At 44.5% G+C, this 26,160-nt stretch overlaps 1 protein-coding gene across 1 annotated transcript in view; it reads right to left on the reverse strand.

Moving 5' to 3' along the window:
• The window catches only part of LOC143962680 (dynein axonemal heavy chain 3-like), a 2,426,925-nt gene that overhangs the window by 364,785 nt on the left and 2,035,980 nt on the right, over window positions 1–26,160 (reverse strand). Inside the window, exon 64 of the mRNA XM_077472045.1 lies at window positions 8,999–9,191. Coding sequence (XP_077328171.1) covers window positions 8,999–9,191 — 193 coding nt within the window. The remainder of the gene's footprint in view (window positions 1–8,998; window positions 9,192–26,160) is intronic.

A 26,160-nucleotide genomic window follows, 5' to 3' on the forward strand; every position in this document is an offset into this window, starting at 1 on the left:
CATCCTGAAACTCTCCCTCCTGATTGGTAGAGACAGCAGCGAAGGGTCATTGGCTCCCACTGCTGTCAATCAAAGTCAGCGAGCCAATGAAGAGAGAGGGGGCAGGGCCTAGCCACAGCTCCGTGTCTGAATGGACACATGGAGCTGTGGCTTGGCTCGGGTGTCCCCATAGCAAGCTGCTTGCTGTGGGGGCATTCAGTAGGAGGGATGGGCGCAAAAAAGGGATCCGAGAAGAGAAGGATCTGGTCTGCTCTGTGTAAATCCACTGCACAGAGCAGGTAAGTATGCCATGTTTATTATTTTTAAACACAAAAAAGGGAGACTTTAGTAGCACTTCAAGTGGCACCCAGGGTCACACCCCTTACAGGCTGAGGGGCTCTGTATGTATGAAAGGGCTATCTCAGGTGACGTAAGGCCAGACTTATCAATGTGTATTGCCACTAGACTACTTTACCATTGTTTATCATAGGGCTATATTCAAAGTCTTTTGCTTTCAATGCTCTGCTAAGTTCTATTTACAGCCAATTAGCCATCTACAACCAAGCTCATTATTAGACTGTGCTAAACAAGATTTATGATGCTCTGCTTGTTTTTTATGTGTCTCATGGCTGAGCTGTGTCCTGGTTTGGGGGTATTCAATCTAGTCTGTGGTTTTTACAAATTGACAACCCTCTCTAACCAACAGACATCAGATTTAAATGTAAGTTTTTGGGGAGCATTGTCTGGTGTGATCCGGAGTGACAGCTAGACAGAGGGTTCTCAATAAACCAGGTGGGACTGTACACATCATCTACCCCATGACCAGGGTAAGAAAGTGATCTGGTATGGATTGCACCCTTTGAAACCCCAGGTCTTCATCCATATCTTACTGCCTCAGCATCTTTAAACTTTCCCCACTCACCTACCAAGATGGCGCCCAGCCACGTGGCAGCCACATCAAACAGCAAGAGAGATGAGTCGGAGGACTTGCAGTTGGGCTCCCCGGTACTAGAGGAGCAGCTAACAGTATCTCAGAGTGCAGGCTCCCCAGCTCTATATCCTGATCTCACTGGCACTGCTGCACTTATCATAACAGTTCCTAACAGCAGGCGACAGCTCTACAACTGGACTCTCCACTGCTTGAGGAACCACACACTGAACCTCTGACATCTGGATCCCTAGCTTTGTACCTGTCCTTACTGAAGTTGGGTCCCCTGCTATGTCTGCCTCTTCAAGTGCCGGTTGACACCACTTGTGGTCAGAGGTCTCAAAATGGAAAAATACATTTTGTGCTCCCTTTCCTAACAGGAGAGACCTAGAAACTCTGACTCAGCGGATTGAGAGGGGCACTCCACAACAAATTTTCAGATGTATGGCAAAACCAAACCATTGTTCAATTTAGGGTTTTCGTCAAGAGCATAAACAAAGTCCATTGTGTCTCCCAAACCAAAATCTGCCAAACATACACTCCTTGGGATACATTATCTCCCTTTCTGTCAATAAATTATCTGTAGAGCTTAGCATAAGGGTGCAGTGATTTTTAAAGGGATTGGCTACAGTTTCTGCCAGACCTTTCCCATCACACTCTGCACATGAGGGGGCTACTCTGACACAAATTAGGTCTCATCAGGGAGTCCACAGCATCATACAGGTGTGGCTTCCCATTCCATTTAATTGTTAAGCCTAAAGACCAGATGTTTGCTTTGCACACCCAAACCCAACTACAGGATCTCGTCATATTCCTGGGCATGAAACCGATAGAGGTACCAGACTGACAGGACTTCCCAGATGATCGTCCCCAGATACAGCTTATACCTCCAAAGTCACAGAGAGAAAGATGTCTGATATCCCAGACATGGCACTCTCCTTTGAGGATTGCAGACCACAAACTGTGACAGTGGTCACCACCACAGACAGATATAAGACTTTACTGTCATACAAAGCTGTCTAATTGAGATAGCTACTAACTTCCAACCATTTCATGGATCTACCTAACTGCCTGTATTTCATCTGCCATAATCTGTCTTGTGGCAAAGGGAGACTCTTTATTATCTTCTGCATACATCAACAGAAGGGTCCACACCGTTTTCTCACACTCCTGTGCTATGAATAGTGATGGACGAACTTCCGACGGGACGTTTCGCGAACGCGGACCGCGAACGCGGCCGATAGTTTGCGAACCGTAACGTTCGCGGCGGGCCCCATTGACTTCAATGGGAGGCGAACTTTGCAAACCTACAGGTCAAATTTGCAGCCACAAAATAATTACTAGCTGTGCAAACATAGTCCCACCACATGGCCAATGACATAACACATGTATGAGGTGAATCTGGGATCGACAACTACAAGCATTCTTTTTTTATATGTGAAATTGTTGTGACAATTCAGGACTGTGGAGCGCATGAAGGCAATGGAGGAGAGGGAAGGTCAGGGTAGGCAAAGAAGAGGGTGCAGGAGATGATCACCAGCAGCGTGACATACAGCAATGACACCTGCACCGTGATAGAGAGCACTGACATCAGCAGCGTGATATAAAGCACTGACACCAGCACCGTGATATACAGCACTGACACCTGCACCCCAGGAGGATGTCAGCATAGCACAGGGATGGTGGGAGCCCCTCATAATAAGCAGCCCCAGGAGGAAGTCAGCACAGCACAGGGATGGTGGGAGCCCCTCATAATAAGCAGCCCCAGTAGAAATATGACACCGCTCAACCTCTTCAAACAGCAGGGTACGGGCATATAGTATGGTGTGCTTTTTTTGGACAAGGAAGTGAGCCAAATGAAGAAAGAAGGTCTGTGTGCTCGATTTGATTGCAAATTGGGCAAGCTCTGGCCAGAGGTCAAGCCTGCCCACCCAGTAGTCCAGGGGTTCATCACTCCTCAGAGCGTTCACATCAGCCGTTAACCCGATGTAGTCGGACACCTGATGGTCTAGGCGTTCCCTGATGCTGGATCCGGATGACACCTGTCGATGGGTCGGCTGAAAGAATGACCTCATATCCGAAGTCACCAACACATCTTCAAACCGGCCTCTTCTTGCAGGCGCTGTTGGATTGGTACCCGCAACTCCTTCTCTGGGAGTGGAAATTGCTCCTCTGCCAGCGCACGCAAAAGCAGAATGCAGCATTTCTCGAAGCAAGGCCTGGAAGTGCTCCATTCTGACAGCCCTCTGTGACGGCGGTAACATTTCCGCCATTTTGTGTCTAAGTACGTTGCCACCCAGTGCTGGTCCTTGACCCTTATGCTTTTTATACGGGGGTCCCTATTAAAACACTGGAGCATGAAGCCCTCATTTGCACTAAACTGGAAGCGGTGTGATGGCCTGGCTCCTGCTCATCATCCAGGATAATGTCGTCCTCTTCATTCTCCTCTCCCCATCCACGCACAACAATAGGGATCCCAGAAAGGTTTAAAGCATGCTCTTCTTGCTCCTCCTCATCCGCCCGGCACCATCCTCCTCTGACTCCTCTTCAGACTCCTGTTGTTCACTTGTCTCAGATAGAGTAGCCCCCCTGGGAATTCATCCAGCATTGCGACTTCCTCATCTTCCCGCTCCTGCTCCTCCACAGCTTGATCAATGACACAACGCAATGCACGCTCCATAAAGAAGGCATAAGGTACCATGTCACTGATGGTGCCATGGCTGCGACTGACCAGTTTGGTGATCTCCTCAAATGGCCGCAGAAGTCTGCATGCGTCGCGCATGAGCAGCCACTGGCGCGGTGAAAAAAACCCCAGCTCCCCAGAACCTGTTCTACTGCAGAGTTCATACAGGTAGACGTTAACTGCACATTTCTGCTGGAGAAGCCTATCAAGCATATAGAAGGTTGAGTTCCATCGCGTCGGGCAATCGCAAATAAGACGTCTGACCGGCAGATTGTGTCGCCGCTGAATGTCAGCAAGGCGAGCCATGGCCGTGTAAGATCTTCTGAAATGGGCCGAGATTTTCCTTGCCTGCCGCAAGATGTCCTGGACCCCAGGGTATTTGACAATGAATCGCTGCACGACCAAGTTTAAGACGTGTGCCATGCATGGCACGTGCGTAATTTTGCCCTGTTTCAATGTGCTAAGCAGATTGGCACCGTTGTCACACACTACTTTACCAACTGTCAAATTGAGCGGTGTTAGCCACTGATCTGCATGTGAACGCAAAGCTGAAAGGAGTGCCGGGCCAGTGTGGCTCTTGGCTTCCAGGCACAACAGACGCAGCACGGCATGGCAACGTCTCACCTGCCATGTCTAATAGGTTCTGGAGAGCTTGGGCGGCGCAGTGGAAGAGACACTAGCAGCGGAAAAGGAGGAGTCAGCCGAGGAGGAGAGGGAGGAGGATGGAGTAGGAGGAGGAGGAGAAGAAGAGCCAGGCCTGCATGCAATCCGTGGCGGTAAAACCAAATCTACATGGGTGCCACGGGTTACATGCTTGACGGCCGTCAGAAAGTTCACCCAGTGGGCAGTAAAAGTGATATACCTTCCCTGCTTGTGTTTGCTAGACCACGTGTCTGTGGTCAGATGTTTCTTGGCACCAACACTATGTGCCAGAGATACATTCACTTTCCGCTGAACATGGCCATATAGCTCTGGGATGCCCTTCTGTGAGAAATACTTCCTTCCTGGGACCTTCCATTGTGGTGTTCCAATGGCCACAAATTTTCGAAAGGCCTCCGAGTCCACCAATTTATATGGCAGTAGTTGGTGGGCTATCAGTTCTGACAAGCCAGCCATCAACCGTTGGGCAAAAGGGTTATCCGGCGTCATCATTTTTTTACACTCGAACATTAGGCCCACGGAAGCCTGCCTTTTTGCAGAAAAACATGAGCTTGGTGTGATGGAAGGTGGAGTGGAGGACAATTGTGAGGAGAGAGGAGAAGGAGAAGTAGAAGACGAGGTTGCTCCCACTGGGCTCGGTGATGGCTGCTCATGTGCCTTCTTAAGGCGGTCGTCCCTAGGTGAGTGTTGGGCTTACCGCGACTAATGCGTTGACTGCAAAGATTGCAGATGGCAACGCTATTGTCAGCAGCGGACACGTTAAAAAAAGCCCACACTGCGGAGCCATGTGCCGGTGTCCTGGGAGCGCCAGATGTGACCGTACATGGTCGATGACTCGCTCCTGATACATTTGCAGTCTGCTTTGTCCCTCCTGTGCAATGTAAGTTATTCCTGCTTCTCCTCCTTATCTGCTGGTCCATATCTCCCTCTGAACTCCCCTCCTCTTCCTCTCTTGTGTGCACCCACGTGACATCACTAGACACGTCATCATCGACGTTACCTTCCCCACCGCTATAAGTAGAGATCTCGGAGTAGGCAGCAACACCGGGGACCAACCTCCTCCTTGGGCTGATCTGGGTACTGTTGTCAGACTGCTGAGTAGCGGTTGTTGCTACCTCCTCTTCCTGATCCAATACCAAGAGTGGCTGCGCATCAGAAATGTCTTGATATGGATCGGAAAATAATTCCTGTGACTCAAGCGGAAGGTATGTGGTGGTGGTGGTGTTGTTGGTGGTAGTGTCTTTGGGGGTGCACATAGCAGAGAGTGAAGAAGAGGGTGCAGATCGAGAGGATGAGGAGGGTGCAGAAGAGTAAGGCTGAGTGAGCCACTCAACCAAGTCTGGTGCGTCGTTTAAAGTAATTGAACGCACCTTCTGCAACTTCCCACTTTGGCTCAAGCCTGTTGCTCCTGCCCTACCCCTACCACCCCTGCGGAAGGGCCTGCCTCTTCCTCTGCCTGTCATTTTTTAAATGAACCTGTGACAAAACTCTCAGTCCCTATACTGATAAAGGACTGCTGCAGTATAGGGCAGCAGTGAGCAGTAGTGCACCTCAACCCTATGTATTGTGGACCTATACCAGTCCTTAAGGAATAGCAGACTGTACCTCACTCAACCCTATGTACTGTAGCACCCTAGACCTTACCAGTCCCTATAAGGACCTTTGTGGAACAAGTAGGTTGTGAATGATTAGCAGACTGTACCTCAGTCCCTATACTGATAAAGGACTACTGCAGCAGAAGGGCAGCAGTCAAGTATAATATTATTTCTATAATTGGAAGAAAGAATATTTTACGTGTACAAGCCTATTGCCATACCAGTCCTGAAAAGAACCTTTGTGGACCTAATAATAACAGCTACTGATTAAACTGACTGTCCCTCACTGCCTCACACACAGCTTCCTGCCTGTCCCTATTTAAACTGACAAAACAGAGGCTGCTGGAACAATAACTTGAATAGCACTTTTGTGGACCTAATAGTAACAGCTAATGATTAAACTGACTGTCCCTGCAGCACACAGCGTCCTGTCCCTCTCTCTACACTGACAAGAGACAGGCTGCTGCAACAATCAGTAGCACAGCAGTGCCTCAAGCCTATATCCTGAACTACACCTAACACCTATACCAGTCCTGAAAAGAACTTTTGTGGACCAAATAGCTAGCGATTTGGGTCACTACAGTCTCTCCCTGCTCCACACAGCAACCTCTCCCTATAGTGACAGAAGAAAGAATGTAAAATGGCTGCCGGATTGGGTCTATTTATAAGTTAGGGGGAATGTCCAAGTGTCCATGTGCTGTAATGTCTCAATTGGCTGTCCTGTACCCCATGATGGATGTGTCATCATAGGTCAAAGTTCTTTTACACAGTAAACACGGAAGTCCGCCGGGCAAACGGCGGCAATAGTCCGCCGATCGGGCGGACGGTGAACAGCCGAAATTCGCTGCGAAACGACCGCCGGGCGAACCGTTCGGCCATCCCTAGCTATGAAGACATCCTGTGGACTCCACTGAAACCACATCCAGACTTAGCTAAGTAGCCATCAAATTTAAACATATTGTTGCAGCCTTGTGAATCTTGGGGAAATGAGGTTGGTACTCTGTACAACATGACCTCCCCTTCTCGTCACTCAGTTTGAAGTCATTAGATATTACTATCATCACATACCTCCATTTATTTCAATAGTGGGTGTGCATAGAGATGGGAAGGCCTGGAAAAAAAATGATTTTTTTGACATTTGTTTTTCTGGAAAAAAAAGGAGTGTGGAATATATATTTTTTTTTACAATGATAAATAATATATCTATGAAATGGTACTCAAACTATATAACATAAAGACCCTATTGAAAGATTTATGAGACTTTATGTAAAGAATTATTGTAAGTTCTCTCAGCTGATGACAAGCAAATCCTGGAATACAACTCATGTAACACTGTACTTCTCAATGCAGTTCTCACACAAAAGAAATATGCATTTCTGCCACTAGGGGGCACTGCAGGAGAAAAGCTCCAATTTAGTTTGCCTATAGTTGAGCAAACTGTACCTCCTACAGTTGGGTGATTGTTGGAATACAGTAGATGATAGTTTCTGTCCTCTCATGTCTTAATTGGCAGGTAAGAGGGAAAATTTGTCTTGAGAAATTTGTTTTTCTTTTTTAACCTTTCAATTATTCTTATTAGTGTTCTCCACCATCGCCATAATGTTTACCTATAATCTGGTTAGTAAATTGTTTTATCTTTTCCCCCTCTCAACAAAATGGTGAGGCCAACATCTAGAATTCGGAAACATTCTGCAATTTGCAAATATTGCAAGAAGAAATATTAATTTCCATATGCTACGTGGATGAAAAAACACATCCTTGCATGCCAGAGGTGCCCTGAAGACATTTAAAAAAACTTTATGGAATGGAATGATGTGGCCCATAATGAAAATGAAAGTAGCTTTTCCCTCCAGAGTTCTCATTCCTCTTTCTACTGCATCTGGATCATCAAAAGTGTTTCTTCATAAGTAGCATCTTCAAGTAAGGAAGTGTTGCCAACCACTCCCTTTCCAAAATGCACAATCCCTTCATTAATAGGTAAAAATCACACCTGAAAATCAGGAGAACATTGATCAAGCTCTTTCAAGAGCAATATATGCTTCTTGATCAGCATTGTCAATAAATAAAAATGCATATTGGCAGGAAGCTTTCAAATTATTATGAGGGAAAGGAGGGGTGGTTACCTGTTCTCTTGTATAGCTGAAATGTTCTTAAAATATACAGTCCTTGTTATTCCATTTGTAATAAAAAAATAAAAATAAAAACCTAGTTTCGTTTATTTTCTGAATAAGCTGTACTTCTATTTAAACATTATACTTTTATATACACTGTATTTCATGTTCCCAGTGTAACAAAATGACTTTCAATGTGTAAAACTACTCCACATTGAATTTGTTTTCAATATTTCAGAAAATTTACATTTTCCAGAAAAAAATAGGGACATTTTTTCTTTCTAACAGCTTCAAAATGTTTAGAAATTTTCCATCTCTAGGTATGCAGACCTGTTAACTCAAATGCATAGATCTTCTCACTGAAATCCCAGTTGTACATACAAACATCAGGTTATTTATCATTTTACAGTAGTTTGATCCTTTAAAGGAAGCGCAACACTTTTGTAACATACGAGAGAAAGCACAAATTGATACATCCCCTATGCAACAGACAATGCATTTCTAACCAATAGAGAGAAGTTAATTACAGGTGGGGCCCTTGCCAGGGATTTTTCTTAAATTCTTGAAATGTATTTACATACTGAGTCACCTTGCTTTGGGGAACTCGGAGTCTTCAAGACCCTAAGTGAACCCAAAGCTTGCTACTTTCTTTTTCATTCACGTCAGCTTTAACATTATGGAAGTGGCATCTCTACTTTAAAGAAGTACATACAGAATATAGGATACGCAAGGTACAATATTACAATAAGTGCATTAAGGTCACAGGAAGTCACCTTAAATCAACAATAGTTAAATCAACTAATTAGACTAATTAGAATGTTTATATTGTGCTTTACATATCATTCTTTGCCTCTTCATTAGGCCAATTGTTTGTGTATTAATACATGTGTATATTTCTGTTTATTGTTTTATCATTTTTAAAAACATAAACCTTACTTTCTTTTAATACCTTATGGTAATATTTAAACCAATTTTATTCAGTCATTTTTGTGGTTACCGCATAATGACAACATGGCATATAGGCATTAAAAAACATACATACCGGTCTGTAGCCATCTCTGGTTTCATCAATTTGTTTCTCTGTCTTAGTTGTTATTTCTTGTTTCTCCTGGATCTCCTGGGACAATTTCTTGCTTGAGGAAAGAATGTCAATAGCTCGCTCGTCCTCCAAGATGTTTCCTTGTGACAGAGATAGCACTTCCAAAATCTGATCTTCTATCTCTTTCAACTGTTTTCTGTTATAAAAATGTTATTTATTTTAAGAATCACAATAATAGCACATGGAGGATTCCAACACTGTCTAGACCTTTATTTCTATCCTTTTGCAGTATGACATTTTCTCCCAAGTAGGCCCTTGCAGTAATTTAATTGTCATAGATTCTAAAGCATGTCAAATTCTGGCACTACTGCTTACAAATTTTGCCTCAAGTGAATTATTTTATAATAGACTCTGGAAGGAAATCATCAGTGTTTGACTGACTTGATACTTATATACCTTAGGACTAGTAGACAAAATAAAACCAATATAGACTTAAAGTATGTAATATTTTTTTAAACCATTCATTTTTTTGGGGCTAGCATTGCATGTAACCTTCTATTTCAATTAAAAATGAATTATACAATTACAATCTGCATTTTGCTGGAGGGAAATATCAGAGAGCAATGGAAAAAAAAAATGTTATGACTATAAATACAAAATTGAGAAGTGGCCCCATGGGATTGTAATCCCTATCACCCATTTGTTCTTAAATAAATTGTACTCTTAATAGAGGGCTATGATGATTGTTAAGTACATGTCAATGGATGACTGCTTTGCCGGTTGTTTTTGGTTTGTGTGACAAGTTGCCTGCTATTGCTAGGAAGATTTACCTCAGCTGCTTAGCACTGGGTTGGTGAAAAATCTTTTGGCCAATAAGTTGTTACCCATTTACTATATTTGAGCTTTAATATCTCTCGGATATGATTTGGGTTAAATGAGAGTTCTTTGACCATGAGTAAAAGCTTTAACACAATAACAAAAATGTATTGGTATATAGTAAAGTAGGCCTAGACTAATACACACAATCTATCTATTTGTACAGGGAAAGGGTAAATATCATGGATTACATGAAGGAATACAGAGTATATTCCTTAAAACATTAATCAACAAACAGTAGAACATAAAAGACATAAGACAAACATATTTAGTTACAAGTACAAGGCAAACATTTCCCATAGTTACCAAGATACAGCCTACAATGGTTCCATTCCTGTGATTGCTCTACCAGAGTATTTCCCTCCCATCTAGTCTGTGTATATCATTACAGGCTGATGCCTCATTGGTTGGTATGGCCTGGCTCTGATTGGTGGCCTCTCTAATCCTAGGTAAGGACTGGCTACATCTCCGATCCCTATACTTTGCATAAGTCAGCCCCTTTTAATGCAAATCCTTGTCCCAGACTATTTTGAGCAGGGAACTAAACCTTGTAAGTAGATTACATTTTCAGGGAAATTAAGTATTCATGACGAACTGGCACATTGACATGGCTGCAGAAGTTGGTGTACAGGTACGTCCCCTTTAAGAAGTGGCATTATGAGTGTGCGCACCCGCCGCGTGCACCGTGACCGTGCCCATGGGACCTGCAGACTCGATGTCCACCGGTGTCCTGTGATCTTATCACGGAGCGGCAGAACGGGGAGATGCCTATGTAAACAAGGCATTTCCCTGTTCTGCCTAGTGACAAGACAGATCAACTGCTCCCTGTCAATGGGAGCAGTGATCGCTGTCATGTCCTAGGTAGCCCACCCCCCCACAGTTATAATCACTCCACACTTAACCCCTTCATCACCCCCTAGTCTTTAACCCCGTCCCGGCCAGTGACATTTATACAGAAATCAGTGCATTTTTAATATTTATTATTTACTGATCGCTGTATAAATGACAATGGTTCCAAAATAGTGTCAAAAGTGTCCGATGTGTCCGCCATAATGTTGCAGTCACGATAAAAATTACAGATCACCATCATTACTAATAAATAAAAAAATTTATAATAAAAATGCCATAAATCTATCTCCTATTTTGTAGACGCTATAACTTTTGTGCAAACCAATCAATATACCCTTATTGCGATTTTTTTTACCAAAAATATGTAGAAGAATACATATTGGCCTAAACTGAGGAAATTTTATTTTATATATTTTTGGGGGATATTTATTATAGCAAAAAGTAAAAAATATTGCTCTTTTTTTGTTTATAGCGCAACAAATAAAAACTGCAGAAGTGATCAAATACCACCAAAAGAAAGCTATATTTGCGGAAAAAAAAGACGTCAATTTTGTTTGGGTGCAACATTGCATAACTGCGCAATTTTCAGTTAAAACAACGCAGTGCCGTATCGCAAAAAGTGCTCTGGTTAGGAAGGGGATAAATTCTTCCGGGGCTGAAGTGGTTAGTGGAGATTTCACATAAACTCATAGGGCAACAAAGTGTAACCTTTCACTTGTGTAGCTTCTCCTGTCACTGGGAGTCAGCATTTAGCTCAGGTCCAGCCACCGGGACTCACCTTTGGATTATCTTCAGCCTCCCATTTGAATTTTTTAAACCCGCTACCCCTCCCACCCTCCTTTTTGTTATTTTCCCTTGTCACGGTTCACCTTTATGGATAATGTCACCCACTTAGTGGGTGGCAAGCTGTTATTTGATTGGTGATATTACTGCTTGAGTCTTGGTGAGTAAGAAAGTTGGTCTGTTATTGGTTAACAATGGTTTTATTTGGTATTATAGGTCCATCTTTATGGGGGTAATGTGGCCCACTTTGTGGGTGGACAGTGGTTGGTAAACTATTATTTTGTTGGTATAAAATGTTGCTGCTTGAGTCTTATAAACTAAGCATATTTGTCTGTTAATGGTTAACAGTAGGGATGAGCTTCGTGTTCGAGTCGAACGCATGTTCGACTCGAACATCGGTCGTTCGCGCGTTCGCCGAATTCCGAACATTTGGGCCGTTCGCGGCAAAATTCCTGTGGCCCACAATGCACTGCGATGGCGCAATGCATTGCTGTCTCACGATTGGCCAAGCATGCACTGTGACCCCGCATGCTTGGCCAATCGCAGCGCCAGCAGCGAGGAGAGCCATGGTTGGCCACAGGCATCCTGCCTGTGGCCAATCATAGCTCAGGCTGTGTAGTGCACGGCCCACACTATATAAGGCCGCCATTAAGGCGGCCTCGTGCAGTGTGTTGGCGTCTGAAGCAGTGGGTGTTCTGTGTACCTTCAACACAGTTACACACCAATCGTTTTTGGCTGATTTACTATCTTGCTCTTGTGTAGTGGTTACTGTCTGTGCCCTGACCGCAGTATACACCACTATATTCACCTCACCTATATAGCTAGTGATCTAGCTTTAATAATAGAGCTTGCAGTCAGTAGTGTTAGTGCGTGCTGTGTGCGTGCTCTGTACCCAGTACATACCACTATATACACTTACATAGCTGTTCTCTATTTGAGCCCGATTGTCATTTGCAGGAGTTATTGGAAGTTGTGTGTGCTTCCAGCACAGCACAGTATACATCTGTATATACCCCTTTAACTCTGCTGTTTTCTGGTTATTGTCTGCGTGCCCTGACCGCAGTATACACCGTGATATTCACCTCACCTATATAGCTAGTGGTCCATCTTTAACAATAGAGCTTGCAGTCAGTAGTGTCACTCAGGAGATAGTGCGTGCTGTGTGCGTGCTCTGTACCCAGTACATACCGCTATAATCCACCTACATAGCTGTTCTCTATTTGGGCCCGATTGTCATCTGCAGGAGTTATTGGAAGTTGTGTGTGCTTCCAGCACAGCACAGTATACATCTGTATATACCCCTTTAACTCTGCTGTTTTCTGGTTATTGTCTGCGTGCCCTGACCGCAGTATACACCGTGATATTCACCTCACCTATATAGCTAGTGGTCCATCTTTAACAATAGAGCTTGCAGTCAGTAGTGTCACTCAGGAGATAGTGCGTGCTGTGTGCGTGCTCTGTACCCAGTACATACCGCTATAATCCACCTACATAGCTGTTCTCTATTTGGGCCCGATTGTCATCTGCAGGAGTTATTGGAAGTTGTGTGTGCTTCCAGCACAGCACAGTATACATCTGTATATACCCCTTTATCTCTGCTGTTTTCTGGTTATTGTCTGCGTGCCCTGACCGCAGTATACACCGTGATATTCACCTCACCTATATAGCTAGTGGTCCATCTTTAACAATAGAGCTTGCAGTCAGTAGTGTCACTCAGGAGATAGTGCGTGCTGTGTGCGTGCTCTGTACCCAGTACATACCGCTATAATCCACCTACATAGCTGTTCTCTATTTGGGCCCGATTGTCATCTGCAGGAGTTATTGGAAGTTGTGTGTGCTTCCAGCACAGCACAGTATACATCTGTATATACCCCTTTAACTCTGCTGTTTTCTGGTTATTGTCTGCGTGCCCTGGCCGCAGTATACACCGTGATATTCACCTCACCTATATAGCTAGTGGTCCATCTTTAACAATAGAGCTTGCAGTCAGTAGTGTCACTCAGGAGATAGTGCGTGCTGTGTGCGTGCTCTGTACCCAGTACATACCGCTATAATCCACCTACATAGCTGTTCTCTATTTGGGCCCGATTGTCATCTGCAGGAGTTATTGGAAGTTGTGTGTGCTTTCAGCACAGCACAGTATACATCTGTATATACCCCTTTAACTCTGCTGTTTTCTGGTTATTGTCTGCGTGCCCTGACCGCAGTATACACCGTGATATTCACCTCACCTATATAGCTAGTGGTCCATCTTTAACAATAGAGCTTGCAGTCAGTAGTGTCACTCAGGAGATAGTGCGTGCTGTGTGCGTGCTCTGTACCCAGTACATACCGCTATAATCCACCTACATAGCTGTTCTCTATTTGGGCCCGATTGTCATCTGCAGGAGTTATTGGAAGTTGTGTGTGCTTCCAGCACAGCACAGTATACATCTGTATATACCCCTTTAACTCTGCTGTTCTATAAAAAAGGCATCTGCAGGAGTTAGTGGGTGTTGTGTGCCTCCAGCACAATATAAACTACCCAACTACTGTTTTACCCAACTCCCTTCAGGCCATTACCATGTCTGGAAGGCCAGCAAGGAGAGGCAGACAGGCGCGAGCCGATAAAAGAGGGCAAGCAGGCTCTGTGTCTAGAGACAACATTGCTGGTCGTGGACGCGGTGCATTGTCATCAGCACGTGGCCATGGGACATGCTTGTCCTTCTTTTCTGCAGCTGGACATGTTGAACCGCAACATGCCAACGACTTGGTAGAGTGGATGACCAAGCCCTCTTCATCCTCCTCATCCTCTCTCACCCAGTCTCAGGGTAGTAGAAAAGCAGCTGCCAACACATCGTCGTCCCTCCTCTCAATGTCATCATCAGTGACTCCTTCCCTAGACCCACCACGTCCTCCTGAGGAGTCTCCTGAACTCTTTGAGCACAGTGTTGGGTACATGCTCCAGGAGGATGCCCAGTGTTTGGTGGGCTCTGATGATGACACTCAGCTAGAGGAAGGCAGTAGCGTGAGCGCAGAGAGAGAGGATGCTCAAGAAGCACAGCAATCTGGCAGTCATGTTCCACAAGCTGCAGCATACTGCCAGGTTTGCTACAGCGATGAAGAGGGAGGGGATGATGAGGGCACTGACTCCACGTGGGTGCCTGGAAGGAGGGAGGAGGAGGAGGAGGAGGAGGCACATGTCCAACGAGGCAGGATGCCCTCCGGGGGCCAGCTTAGGGGCAGCACACCGACTGAATCACACCGCAGAGCTCCGCCTGCGCAGAGCGCTTCCTCTGCGCGTTATTCTAAAAGTTCTTTGGTGTGGGCCTTTTTTGAGAGGAGTGCATCAGATCGCACCGCTGCTATTTGCAACATATGTCTCAAGCGTATCTCACGTGGCCAAAACATCAGCCGCTTGGGCACCACATGCTTGACCAGACATATGTTGACCTGCCATGCAGCTTGTTGGCAAGCATACCTCAAAGACCCACACCAAAGAACAAAGCGGACCTCTCCTTGCTCCTCATCAGCTGGCATCTCCAACCCCACTAGACCTTCAGTCCTCTCTGAAACCTGCTCTGAGAGGAATGAAGGTGTAGAATTAGGTGTGTCACAGCCAAGTGCTTCCGGGAACTCTGCTAGTGGTACATCCACGTCCGATTATAGCAGGCAAATGTCCCTGCCCCAGCTGCTGGACCGGCGGAAGAAATTTACTCCCAGCCATCCACATGCCCAGCGGTTGAATGCTAGCTTGGCTAAATTGCTAGCACTTCAACTGCTGCCTTTTCAGTTGGTAGACTCGGCCCCCTTCCGTGAGTTTGTACAATGTGCGGTTCCTCAGTGGCAGGTCCCCAAACGCCACTTTTTCTCACGGAAGGCGATTCCGGCTTTCTACCGGCATGTGGAAGGCAATGTCCTTGCCTCGCTGGACAGGGCGGTCAGCGGTAAGGTGCATATTACCGCTGACTCATGGTCCAGCAGGCATGGACAGGGACGTTACCTGTCTTTCACGGCCCATTGGGTCACTCTTCTGGCTGCTGGGAAGGATGCAGGACAAGGTGCAGTAGTGTTGGAGGTTGTTCCGCCACCACGCCTCCAAAATGCTACTATTGGTTGTGACACACCTCTCTCCTCCACCCCCTCCTCTTCTTCTTCCTCCATGGCCTCTTCCAGTGCTCTGTCCTCAGAAGCAGCGGTGCTCCGTAGGCGTTGCAGGGGCTACGCAAGTACGCAGGCAAAACGATGCCATGCCGTGCTTGCGCTGGTTTGTTTGGGGGACAGGAGCCACACTGGGGCGGATGTTTTGTCAGCTCTGCAGGGGCAGGCCGAGAGGTGGTTGACGCCACGCCAGCTTAAGCCAGGAATGGTGGTTTGCGACAATGGCACCAACCTCCTGTCCGCCCTCCGACAGGGACAACTGACCCATGTGCCCTGTGTAGCTCACGTCCTTAACCTGGTGGTGCAGCGGTTCTTGGGCAGGTACCCCGGCTTACAGGATGTCCTGAAACAGGCCAGGAGAGTCTGTGTGCATTTCCGCCGATCATTTAATGCCTGTGCTCGGCTGGCTGAGCTCCAAAAGGAGTTGAACCTGCCCAAGAACCGCCTTATATGTGACATGCCCACCAGATGGAACTCAACATTGGCCATGCTGCAGCGGCTGCACACGCAGCAGAGGGCCATCAATGAGTACCTGTGCGACTACGGCACCAGGACAGGGTCAGGGGAGCTTGGTTTTTTCTCACCATGCCAGTGGGGCATGATCAGGGATGCATGCACTGTCCTGTCACCGTTTGAGGAGGCCACAAGGATGGTGAGCAGTGACAGTGCATGCATCAGTGACACTGTACCTCTTGTCCACCTCTTGGAGCATACGCTGCGTGGAATAATGGACAGGGCACTTGAGGCAGAACAGAGGCAGGAAGAGGAGGACTTCCTTGCCTCTCAAGGCCCCCTTTATCCAGACAGTGTTCCTGCTGTGCCACCCATCACACGGGAAGAGGGTGAGGAGGAGGAAGAGGAGGAGGAGGATGATTGTGTCAGCATGGAGGTGGAGGCTGGCACTCAGCATCAGCAGCAGCAGCAGTCTTATAGGGATGATTTACAGTCCCAAGAAACACGTGGACTTGTACGTGGCTGGGAGGAGGTAGCTGCGGATCATGTTGTCCTTAGTGACCCAGAGGACTCCGGACCGAATGCCTCAGCTAACCTACGCTGCATGGCCTCCCTGATCCTGCAAATCCTGCAAAGCCTGCGGAAGGATCAAGGAGAGGGACCATTACTGGCTGGCCACTCTCCTTGATCCACGGTACAAGGGTAAGGTTGCCGACCTTATCTTGCCATCGCAGAGGGAGCAGAGGATGAGACATCTCCGGGAGGCCTTGCAGAAAGCTCCCAGAGACTGGGAGGTCACAAACTCCTGGTCCTGGACAACGTGTTGCTGAGGCATCAGTCAGAAGGAGCGGTGGAGAAGGTGGCCGTCTGACTGATGCTTTCGGACAATTTTTTAGTCCGCAGCCCCAAGGTATGATTGGTTCCAGCACCCATCACCAGCGTCTAATTTACATGGTGCAGGAATACCTAGGGGCAAGGTCAGACTTGGACACCTTTCCCACTGAAAATCCTCTGGCTTACTGGGTCTTGAGGATGGATCACTGGCCAGAGCTTGCACAGTATGCAATTGAGCTACTGGCCTGTCCTGCATCCAGCGTTCTTTCGGAACGCACCTTCAGTGCTGCTGGTGGCTTCGTTACCGATCACAGGGTGCGCCTGTCCACCGAATCAGTTGATCGACTGACCTTCATCAAGATGAATCAGTCTTGGATCACCCACAGCTACCAAGCACCTGAAGCTGATGTAACCGAATAATTTTTTTTGAAATACCACATCCCTTCAAGACTGCCTATGCTGATGCTGAGTGACTGTCCTGTTATGTTGATTGTCTATCCTCTTCCTCCTCCGCTGATATGTTGGAAGAACATTTTTGGTTCTGGGTGATGCCAGCAGCCCAATTTTTCTGCCCCTGTTTAACAGGGGCGTTTAAGTACAATTTTTGATGCAATGCTTTGCAGCAGGGCTAATTCCTGCAATAAAACTAGAGTATATGGCAGAGGTTGCAGTGTGATGGCACCAGTGCCTAAGGCCCAATTTTTCTGCCCCTGTTTAACAGGGGCGTTTAAGTACAATTTTTGATGCAATGCTTTGCAGCAGGGCTAATTCCTGCAATAAAACTAGAGTATATGGCAGAGGTTGCAGTGTGATGGCACCAGTGCCTAAGGCCCAATTTTTCTGCCCCTGTTTAACAGGGGCGTTTAAGTACAATTTTTGATGCAATGCTTTGCAGCAGGGCTAATTCCTGCAATAAAACTAGAGTATATGGCAGAGGTTGCAGTGTGATGGCACCAGTGCCTAAGGCCCAATTTTTCTGCCCCTGTTTAACAGGGGCGTTTAAGTACAATTTTTGATGCAATGCTTTGCAGCAGGGCTAATTCCTGCAATAAAACTAGAGTATATGGCAGAGGTTGCAGTGTGATGGCACCAGTGCCTAAGGCCCAATTTTTCTGCCCCTGTTTAACAGGGACATGTAATTACAATTCTTGATATAATATTTCACAGGGGGGCCCCTTCCTGTGCCCACCCAGAGTAACGGTGAGGACTTATAGTGTTGTGGCACCAGCACCACAACCACCAAAGGTCAATTTTTCTACCACTGTTCAACAATGGCATGTAATTACAATTCTTGATATAATCGTTGACAGCAGGGCGCTCCAGCGCCCACCAAGAGTCACTTTGAGGGCTTACAATGTTGTGGCAAAACCAACACCTTGTTCCGCCATTTCTGCAGAGCATATAGGGCAGGCCCCTACTTTCAAACATCCAATTTACAAACATCTCCTACTTGCAAACGGAAGGAGACAACAGCAAGTGAGATGAAAAAAGATGGACGACAAAACAAATTATACAGGGGTGATAACCCTTCCCTATGTTTTCCAAAAAGCTTAAAAATAGTTTTTTTGACTGGAGCTACACTTTAAAAATGTACCAGTTGAAAATTACAAACAGATTCAACTTAACACAACAAACCTACACAGTCCCTGTCTTGTTTGCACCACCTGTATACTGCTGTTCTGAGTATATAGGGCCTGGGGGCCACACACATTTCCGTCGGAATGTGTCCTATCGGACCGTGTTGTCGGATAATCCGACTGTGTGTGGTATGCATCGGACTGTTTCCGTCTGAATATCCGTCGGACCAAATTTTCCAACTTGCTGGAAATATTTTCCGACAAACTGGTCCGATAGGACATACTCCGATCATGTGTAGAGAATTTCGATCGGACAAAGTGCCACGCATGCTCAGATCAAATTCCTACATCAAAGCTATTGGCTACTAGCCTGAACGTAGTCCCATCGTAACAAAATTACGTCATCACGTTCTGGAAGATCGGATTTTTCGACAACTTTGTCTGACCGTGTGTATGCAACAGTTTCGGACAAGATCCGACGGACAAAACCCGACGGATTTGGTTGTCGAAATGTCCGACCGTGTGTACAAGGGCTAAGAGGGCACGTTTTGGCATAAAATCGTTCATACTCTGTGAATCCAGCACTGGTTACATATGGAATTAGATACTTTACACCAGGAAAGGAACCAACTTCAATGAAAGATTTAGTAACTATGGAATGGCAACCGCTTCCGTTCTTACGTTGATTGAACCACTGCTGAATCAGGGCTACTGTGTAACCACAGATAATTTTTACAGTTCTCCAGAACTCTATGAGTTCCTATTACAGCATAAGACAGATGCATACGGGACTGTTAGAGCTAACCGGCATGACATGCCACCAACCTTTGGCAATAAAAAGCTAAACGCAGGAGAAATAGTTGCCTGGCAGAAAGGCAAAATAATGGCACTGAGATGGTGTGACAAAAAAGATGTGTGCCTAATGAGTACTATTCACAACACCTCCTGTCATGGTACAAACAAAAGGTGGAAAGCTGGAAAAGACATAATGAAACCCCAAGTGGCGATGAACTACAACCATACTATGGGAGGTGTTGACCGAGCTGACCAGACCATGACTTTTTACCCAGCCATGAGGAAGCAACAGAAAAAATATTACAAAAATATCTTCAGGCACCTTCTGGAGCAGTGCCTGTGGAATGCTTTCATTCTTCTAAAAAAAAAAAAGAGTGACAAGCCTGTTTTTCATGCGGACTTTGTTTGTAAAGTTGCCGAACTTATATTCCTCAAGCACAAAACACCAACGACTGTAAAGAGATCTGGCCGTCGTGCTGCTGTCGTTGTGAACCCAGATCGCCTGACTGGTCGGCATTTTATGGACCACATTCCACCAACGGAAAAGAAGGCAGCACCCACAGGGATGTGTGTGGTTTGCTGCTCTAAGCGTGACGACACTGTAAAGCCCCATACACACGGTCGGACTTGTACAAACTTTTCCGTGGACTTTTGTACAAAGTGTGTTGTCCACAAGTTTGTATTGCATACACACGGTCTGACTTTTTGACAACAAACACGAACGTGGTGACGTCACAACGTACGGACGCCACTTCAAAAGAGGACGTTCAATGACTCCAGCGCCACCTTTGGTCAACTTCTGTATTGTAGTCTGATCGTTTGCAATGGTTCTGAGCATGCGTGTTTGTACCTTGTACAAAAGTCCGATGCTTTTGCATACACACGGTCGGACTTTGCTCCATCGGACTTCTGTTGTCAAAAAGTTTGTCCGTTCGCAGAGCCAACAAAAGTCCGATGAAAACAGAAAAAGTTTGTCCAATGGAGCGTACACACAGTCGGATGTTGCTCCAAAACAGCTAATTTGCATGTTTGTTGTCAAAAAGTCCGACCGTGTGTACGGGCCTTAAGGAAAATCAGAAAAGAAACCAGGTTCTACTGCCCTGACTGTGATGGTGGACTTTGTGCTGTACCATGTTTTAAAATTTCCCATACCCGGGATGTTTACTGAAGCAATATGACTACCAATATTGCACCCTTGTTTGGCAAAAAAAAAATTTCTGTGTTTTTGATTATATTATTTACTAAAATGTATTGAATAAAAAGTATTATTATTATTATATTATTATTTGTTATTATTTACAGTTATTTATTATATTATAATTTATGATTTTGTGTGTTCAAACTTTATCATACCTGAGATGTCTATTATACTCTGGTTTGGACAAGAATATAAAACGCCAAATGTCCATGCAAAATAATGGTACCGCTTTCAGCACCTAAAATCTGAAATAATCATTCCGCCATGGAGGTTAAACTGCGTGTCTTGTATATGTGAAATGTCTGACATATTTGACATCAACAGCAACAAAGCAGAAAATGTTTCAAGCATTCTAAATAATGGGTTATGAACAAATATGACACATTTTATCTTGTTAATTAAAGCAGTACAAATAGCGTTATTGCAGGATTTATACTCAGTATCCAAATTCTATATTACTGTATCAGATAACTGAAAAATTAATACAGACTAGTTTCTGTGGGTTGCTGAACTTTGGACATCATCTGTACTATTTGCACTGCCTTACTAAATGTGCCCAATTACCCTTCCTCACTCTTTTTTGAATGGATTCTGATGACAAGTCTTGATCCACCTGTCCTTGTAAATTAGCTGAAAACTTTACTGCGTTTGCCTGTAAATCAGAAAATGTCTGACCTTGTTCCCTGCTTTTAGCATTTCACTCAGTGTCATGCTGGAGTCCAGAAGTGAAGCTTGAATTTGTTGGCATTTATACAAAGTTGGAAAAACATGTGCTATTTTGTAAGGTAAAAAAGAGGATAAAACTGCGCTACGGGAAAACCAATAATATTGAACGGAAGCTGCAATTCAAATGTACACCAAAAATACACCAAACAGAAATAGAAAGAAAAAAGAACTGCGCTAACCACAAATACCCAATACGATTAGGGTATATAGAAGTGCCAGACCCACACTGTGGGTCTTAGTATCTGATGTCTCTAAGACCACCTCCAAAGTATAGTGTAAACCATATACAGATAAATGCAGTTGAATACAAAAACAAACCATAAATACGTGTCAAATAATGTGAATTCCCCAAACACAGTATAAGTATATCAAACTCTGTGTATGAACCCCTAAACCATAAAAATGAGAATACGAAAAAAATATTTGCTATTAAGCATAAATGGGCTATCAAAAGAATATATATTTGTGTTTAGAGACACTCTATATAATGTCCATATAGTCATGTGTCAAAATTAATAATAATAGAATGTCCGTATAGTAAACAAACACCAGTGAAGCAAAAATTCAAATGAGGTACGGCAGTGAAGAAAAGTTCCAAACAGCTGAATTACAGATGCATGAATTAAAAATCTTCTCCAAAGATGTGGTGTGCTTATCCCATCACCGAATGAATGAATTGGCTCCTTACCAGATCCAAGCGACCCCCCGTTACAGAGGGTCACCACAAGCAGCAGCAGTCAAAGGGTATCCGGATAACACTTCCTCCTCAGGTGATCACGAATCTTCCACGCGATAGGGTTATGGCTGTCACTCACTCCCAACTCGACGTGGTATCACATAAGGAAAAACATAGGCTCCAGATAGTGTAAAACCAAATGACTTTAATTTTTTAAAAGCGAACGTAAACACTTACATAAAAGACTTTAAAAGCAGGTTCAAAACAAAGACGTGCACCGGCCGGATACACGCCAACGCAGAGACCAACCCGTCCTTCCTGGTCCACAAAAACGAACACGACTGGGGTGACGTCGACACGTTCGCACCGCCCTACGCGTTTCGTAATAATTTACGTCGTCCAGGGGCACGGGCGGCGTGCGACGTCACCCCTTTTATAACCATAAACTTAACCAAGCCTCACTTTGGGTCAGCGGCCATCTTAGATGTCACATAAACATTAAGAATCAAAAAACGTAGGCCAAGCCTCACTATCAGTCACGAACGTCAGATGTACGTATCCGCAACGGACGTCCTGTGGCTGCGGACCATACCTCGTTTCCATACGAACGTCATATGATCATAAGCCAAGCCTCGCTTCCAGGTATTAACCCTATCGGCAGAGGGACGTGGCAAATACCCTCATTTTAAGGTGCCCTTCCCATATCCAGAAACAGGGTATAGTGTAGATCACCAAAAAAGGGGTAAAATAAAATGGAAAATCAATAAGATGAAAAGAATAATAATGATAAATTAAAACAGAAAAATGGAATAAAATATCACAAATAGGAATAAAAATACATGAAAAATTCTACGTTTCCCGATGTATTCATACAGCCATCAAATTCAATTAGGTATAGGCAAATAGGTATAGAAATACATCAAAAATTATACATTTACCCGATGCATTTATATAGCCATCAAATTCAATTGAAAAATGGGATTACTGTAGACATGTATTTCAAATGCCTTGCTGTCTCGCATATTCCCCAGGGGTTATTTCTAGAACACCCCAAACAAATGTCGAGGGATACACTTAAACGTAACCTAGAGGGCCGCCAGACCCAAAACCAGGCCTACCACACAAGAATATGCTCTACAGTGATATATACCAAAATAAACAGCAAGAAGAAATAAAATAAAAAATACAAAATACAGTAGAGTGGTTTTACAGTAAAACGTGGTGGAGAAGCGTTACATCAAACAGGTCACCTCAAGAGTTATTAATAAAGGCATTTACATCGGTGTCCACATTAAGGCCAAACGGAACATATGTTTTTAATTTATGAATCCAGGCCATTTCGAGCTTGGATATCTCCCTAACCAAGGACCCTCCCCTCCAGTGGGGCCTGTATTTGTCTAGGCCGACAAATAGGGTACCTGATGGGTCTCTCTTGTGTGTCTGGTCGTAATGTCTGGACACAGGGTGTTTGTCGAACCCACGTCTGATATTGCCAATGTGTTCGTTCACCCTGACCCGAAGTGCCCTCTTGGTCCGCCCAATATACTGGAGGCCACAGGGGCACTGTAAAAGGTAAACCACAGCCTCCGAGGAGCAAGTAATAAAGGACTCAATATCGTATGTTCTAGAAGTACTCGAAGATACGATACTAGAAATCTTAGAGCCCCTATGCGGTTGGTCTCTGCGTTGGCGTGTATCCGGCCGGTGCACGTCTTTGTTTTGAACCTGCTTTTAAAGTCTTTTATGTAAGTGTTTACGTTCGCTTTTAAAAAATTAAAGTCATTTGGTTTTACACTATCTGGAGCCTATGTTTTTCCTTATGTGATACCACGTCGAGTTGGGAGTGAGTGACAGCCATAACCCTATCGCGTGGAAGATTCGTGATCACCTGAGGAGGAAGTGTTATCCGGATACCCTTTGACTGCTGCTGCTTGTGGTGACCCTCTGTAACGGGGGGTCGCTTGGATCTGGTAAGGAGCCAATTCATTCATTCGGTGATGGGATAAGCACACCACATCTTTGGAGAAGATTTTTAATTCATGCATCTGTAATTCAGCTGTTTGGAACTTTTCTTCACTGCCGTACCTCATTTGAATTTTTGCTTCACTGGTGTTTGTTTACTATACGGACATTCTATTATTATTAATTTTGACACATGACTATATGGACATTATATAGAGTGTCTCTAAACACAAATATATATTCTTTTGATAGCCCATTTATGCTTAATAGCAAATATTTTTTTCGTATTCTCATTTTTATGGTTTAGGGGTTCATACACAGAGTTTGATATACTTATACTGTGTTTGGGGAATTCACATTATTTGACACGTATTTATGGTTTGTTTTTGTATTCAACTGCATTTATCTGTATATGGTTTACACTATACTTTGGAGGTGGTCTTAGAGACATCAGATACTAAGACCCACAGTGTGGGTCTGGCACTTCTATATACCCTAATCGTATTGGGTATTTGTGGTTAGCGCAGTTCTTTTTTCTTTCTATTTCTATTTTGTAAGGTGGTCCCTACTAATGGATATGTTTGCAATTAGCATCATTATGAACTTGTTTAATAGTGTTACAGCCTCATTGCCCCATGGAAGAATACACATTTATTATTAATTATTACTATTTACATATTTTTTTATGTTATCTGCAGTGTAATCCATTCCTGAATGGATAATGGTGCCAGGAAGCATATCTCCAGACATTTTTTAAAAATCTTGGATAGAGTAAAGAAGAGTGTCAGGTTTGCAATCTTAAAATGTAAATGCCATGCTGAAGCCATTTTTTTTAATGAAGGAATTCTGCTGCAGCATTCATGTAACTTTTTAAAGTTTCATTCTGATCTGCATTTTAGGCTCTGATAAAAAAGGAGTCTTGTGACCCATGAAACATGTTGGCATGTTGTCTTGGAATGTTATAATAAAATATTATGGTACTCCTATTTACCTAACACAATTATTCAATTTCTGAGGCCTTTTGCATTTGATGGCTTCCTAGCCTGTGTTCTATAGCAGGGGCCCCCAACCCCCAGGCCATGGACTGGTGCCAGTCAGTGGCCTGTTGATGACTGGGCCACACAGCAGGAGATGAGAGGAGACCAAGGCTAGCACAGACCGCGGTCGTCGCTCACCTCCTGCTGTGCGGGCATGCCTGTTTATCCTCTCCCGGCTCCTCTGCCCACCTGGTCTGTCCCACCTGGCCTGCCATCCAATCAGAAGGGCAGGGGATGGGAGAAGCTGAAGATCAGATTGGAGAGCTCCACTCTGGAATGATCACAGACAAATGGTACTGTCCTGTGCAGGGGAGGCAGACATTAGAATGGGGATGTGTCATGTTAGAGAGGTGGGGGGGGGGGCAGACTGGATAGGCACTGTGATGGTTGGAGGCTGTGATTGCTAGGGGCACTGTAATATAAAGGGGACTGCACTGTAAAGGGGCACTGTAATCATTACAGTGCCCCTTTACAGTGTATTCCCCTTTATATTACAGTTCCCTATATACAGTGCAGACCCCTTTACATCACAGCCCCCTTTAAAAACCACTTTCAGACCGGACCAATTTGCTGGTCAAAGACCAGACCACTTTTTGCGATTCGGCACTGCGTCGCTTTAACTGACAATTGCGCGGTCGTGCGACGTGGCTCCCAAACAAAATTGACGTCCTTTTTTTTTCATAAATAGAGCTTTCTTTTGGTGGTATTTGATCACCCCTGCGGTTTTTATTTTTTGCGCTATAAACAAAAATAGAGCGACAATTTTGAAAAAAACACATTATTTTTTACTTTTTGTTATAATAAATATCCCCCAAAAATATATAAAAAAACATTTTTTTCCCTCAGTTTAGGCCGATACGTATTCTTCTACATATTTTTTGTAAAAAAAATCGCAATAAGCGATTATTGATTGGTTTGCGCAAAAGTTATAGCGTTTACAAAATAGGGATAGTTTTATAGCATTTTTATTAATCATTTTTTATTATTTTTTTTTTTACTAGTAATGGCGGCGATCAGCGATTTTTATTGTGACTGCGACATTGTGGGGGACCCATCGGACATTTTTGACACATTTGTGGGACCATTGTCATTTATACAGTAATCACTGCTATATAAATGCAGTGATTCCTGTGTAAATGACACTGGTAGTGAAGGGGTTAACCAGTGGGTGGCAGTGTAGGGGTTAAGTGTTCCTAGGGGTGTGTTACTAACTGTGGGGGGGTTGGGCTTTCATTTAGTGAACACTGATCTCTGCTCCA

The sequence above is a fragment of the Lithobates pipiens genome, unplaced genomic scaffold, assembly GCF_037356315.1.
Source record: "Lithobates pipiens isolate NorthernLeopardFrog02 unplaced genomic scaffold, aLitPip1_a1.2 Scaffold_8, whole genome shotgun sequence".
In the NCBI taxonomy this organism is placed as follows: Eukaryota; Metazoa; Chordata; class Amphibia; order Anura; family Ranidae; genus Lithobates; species Lithobates pipiens.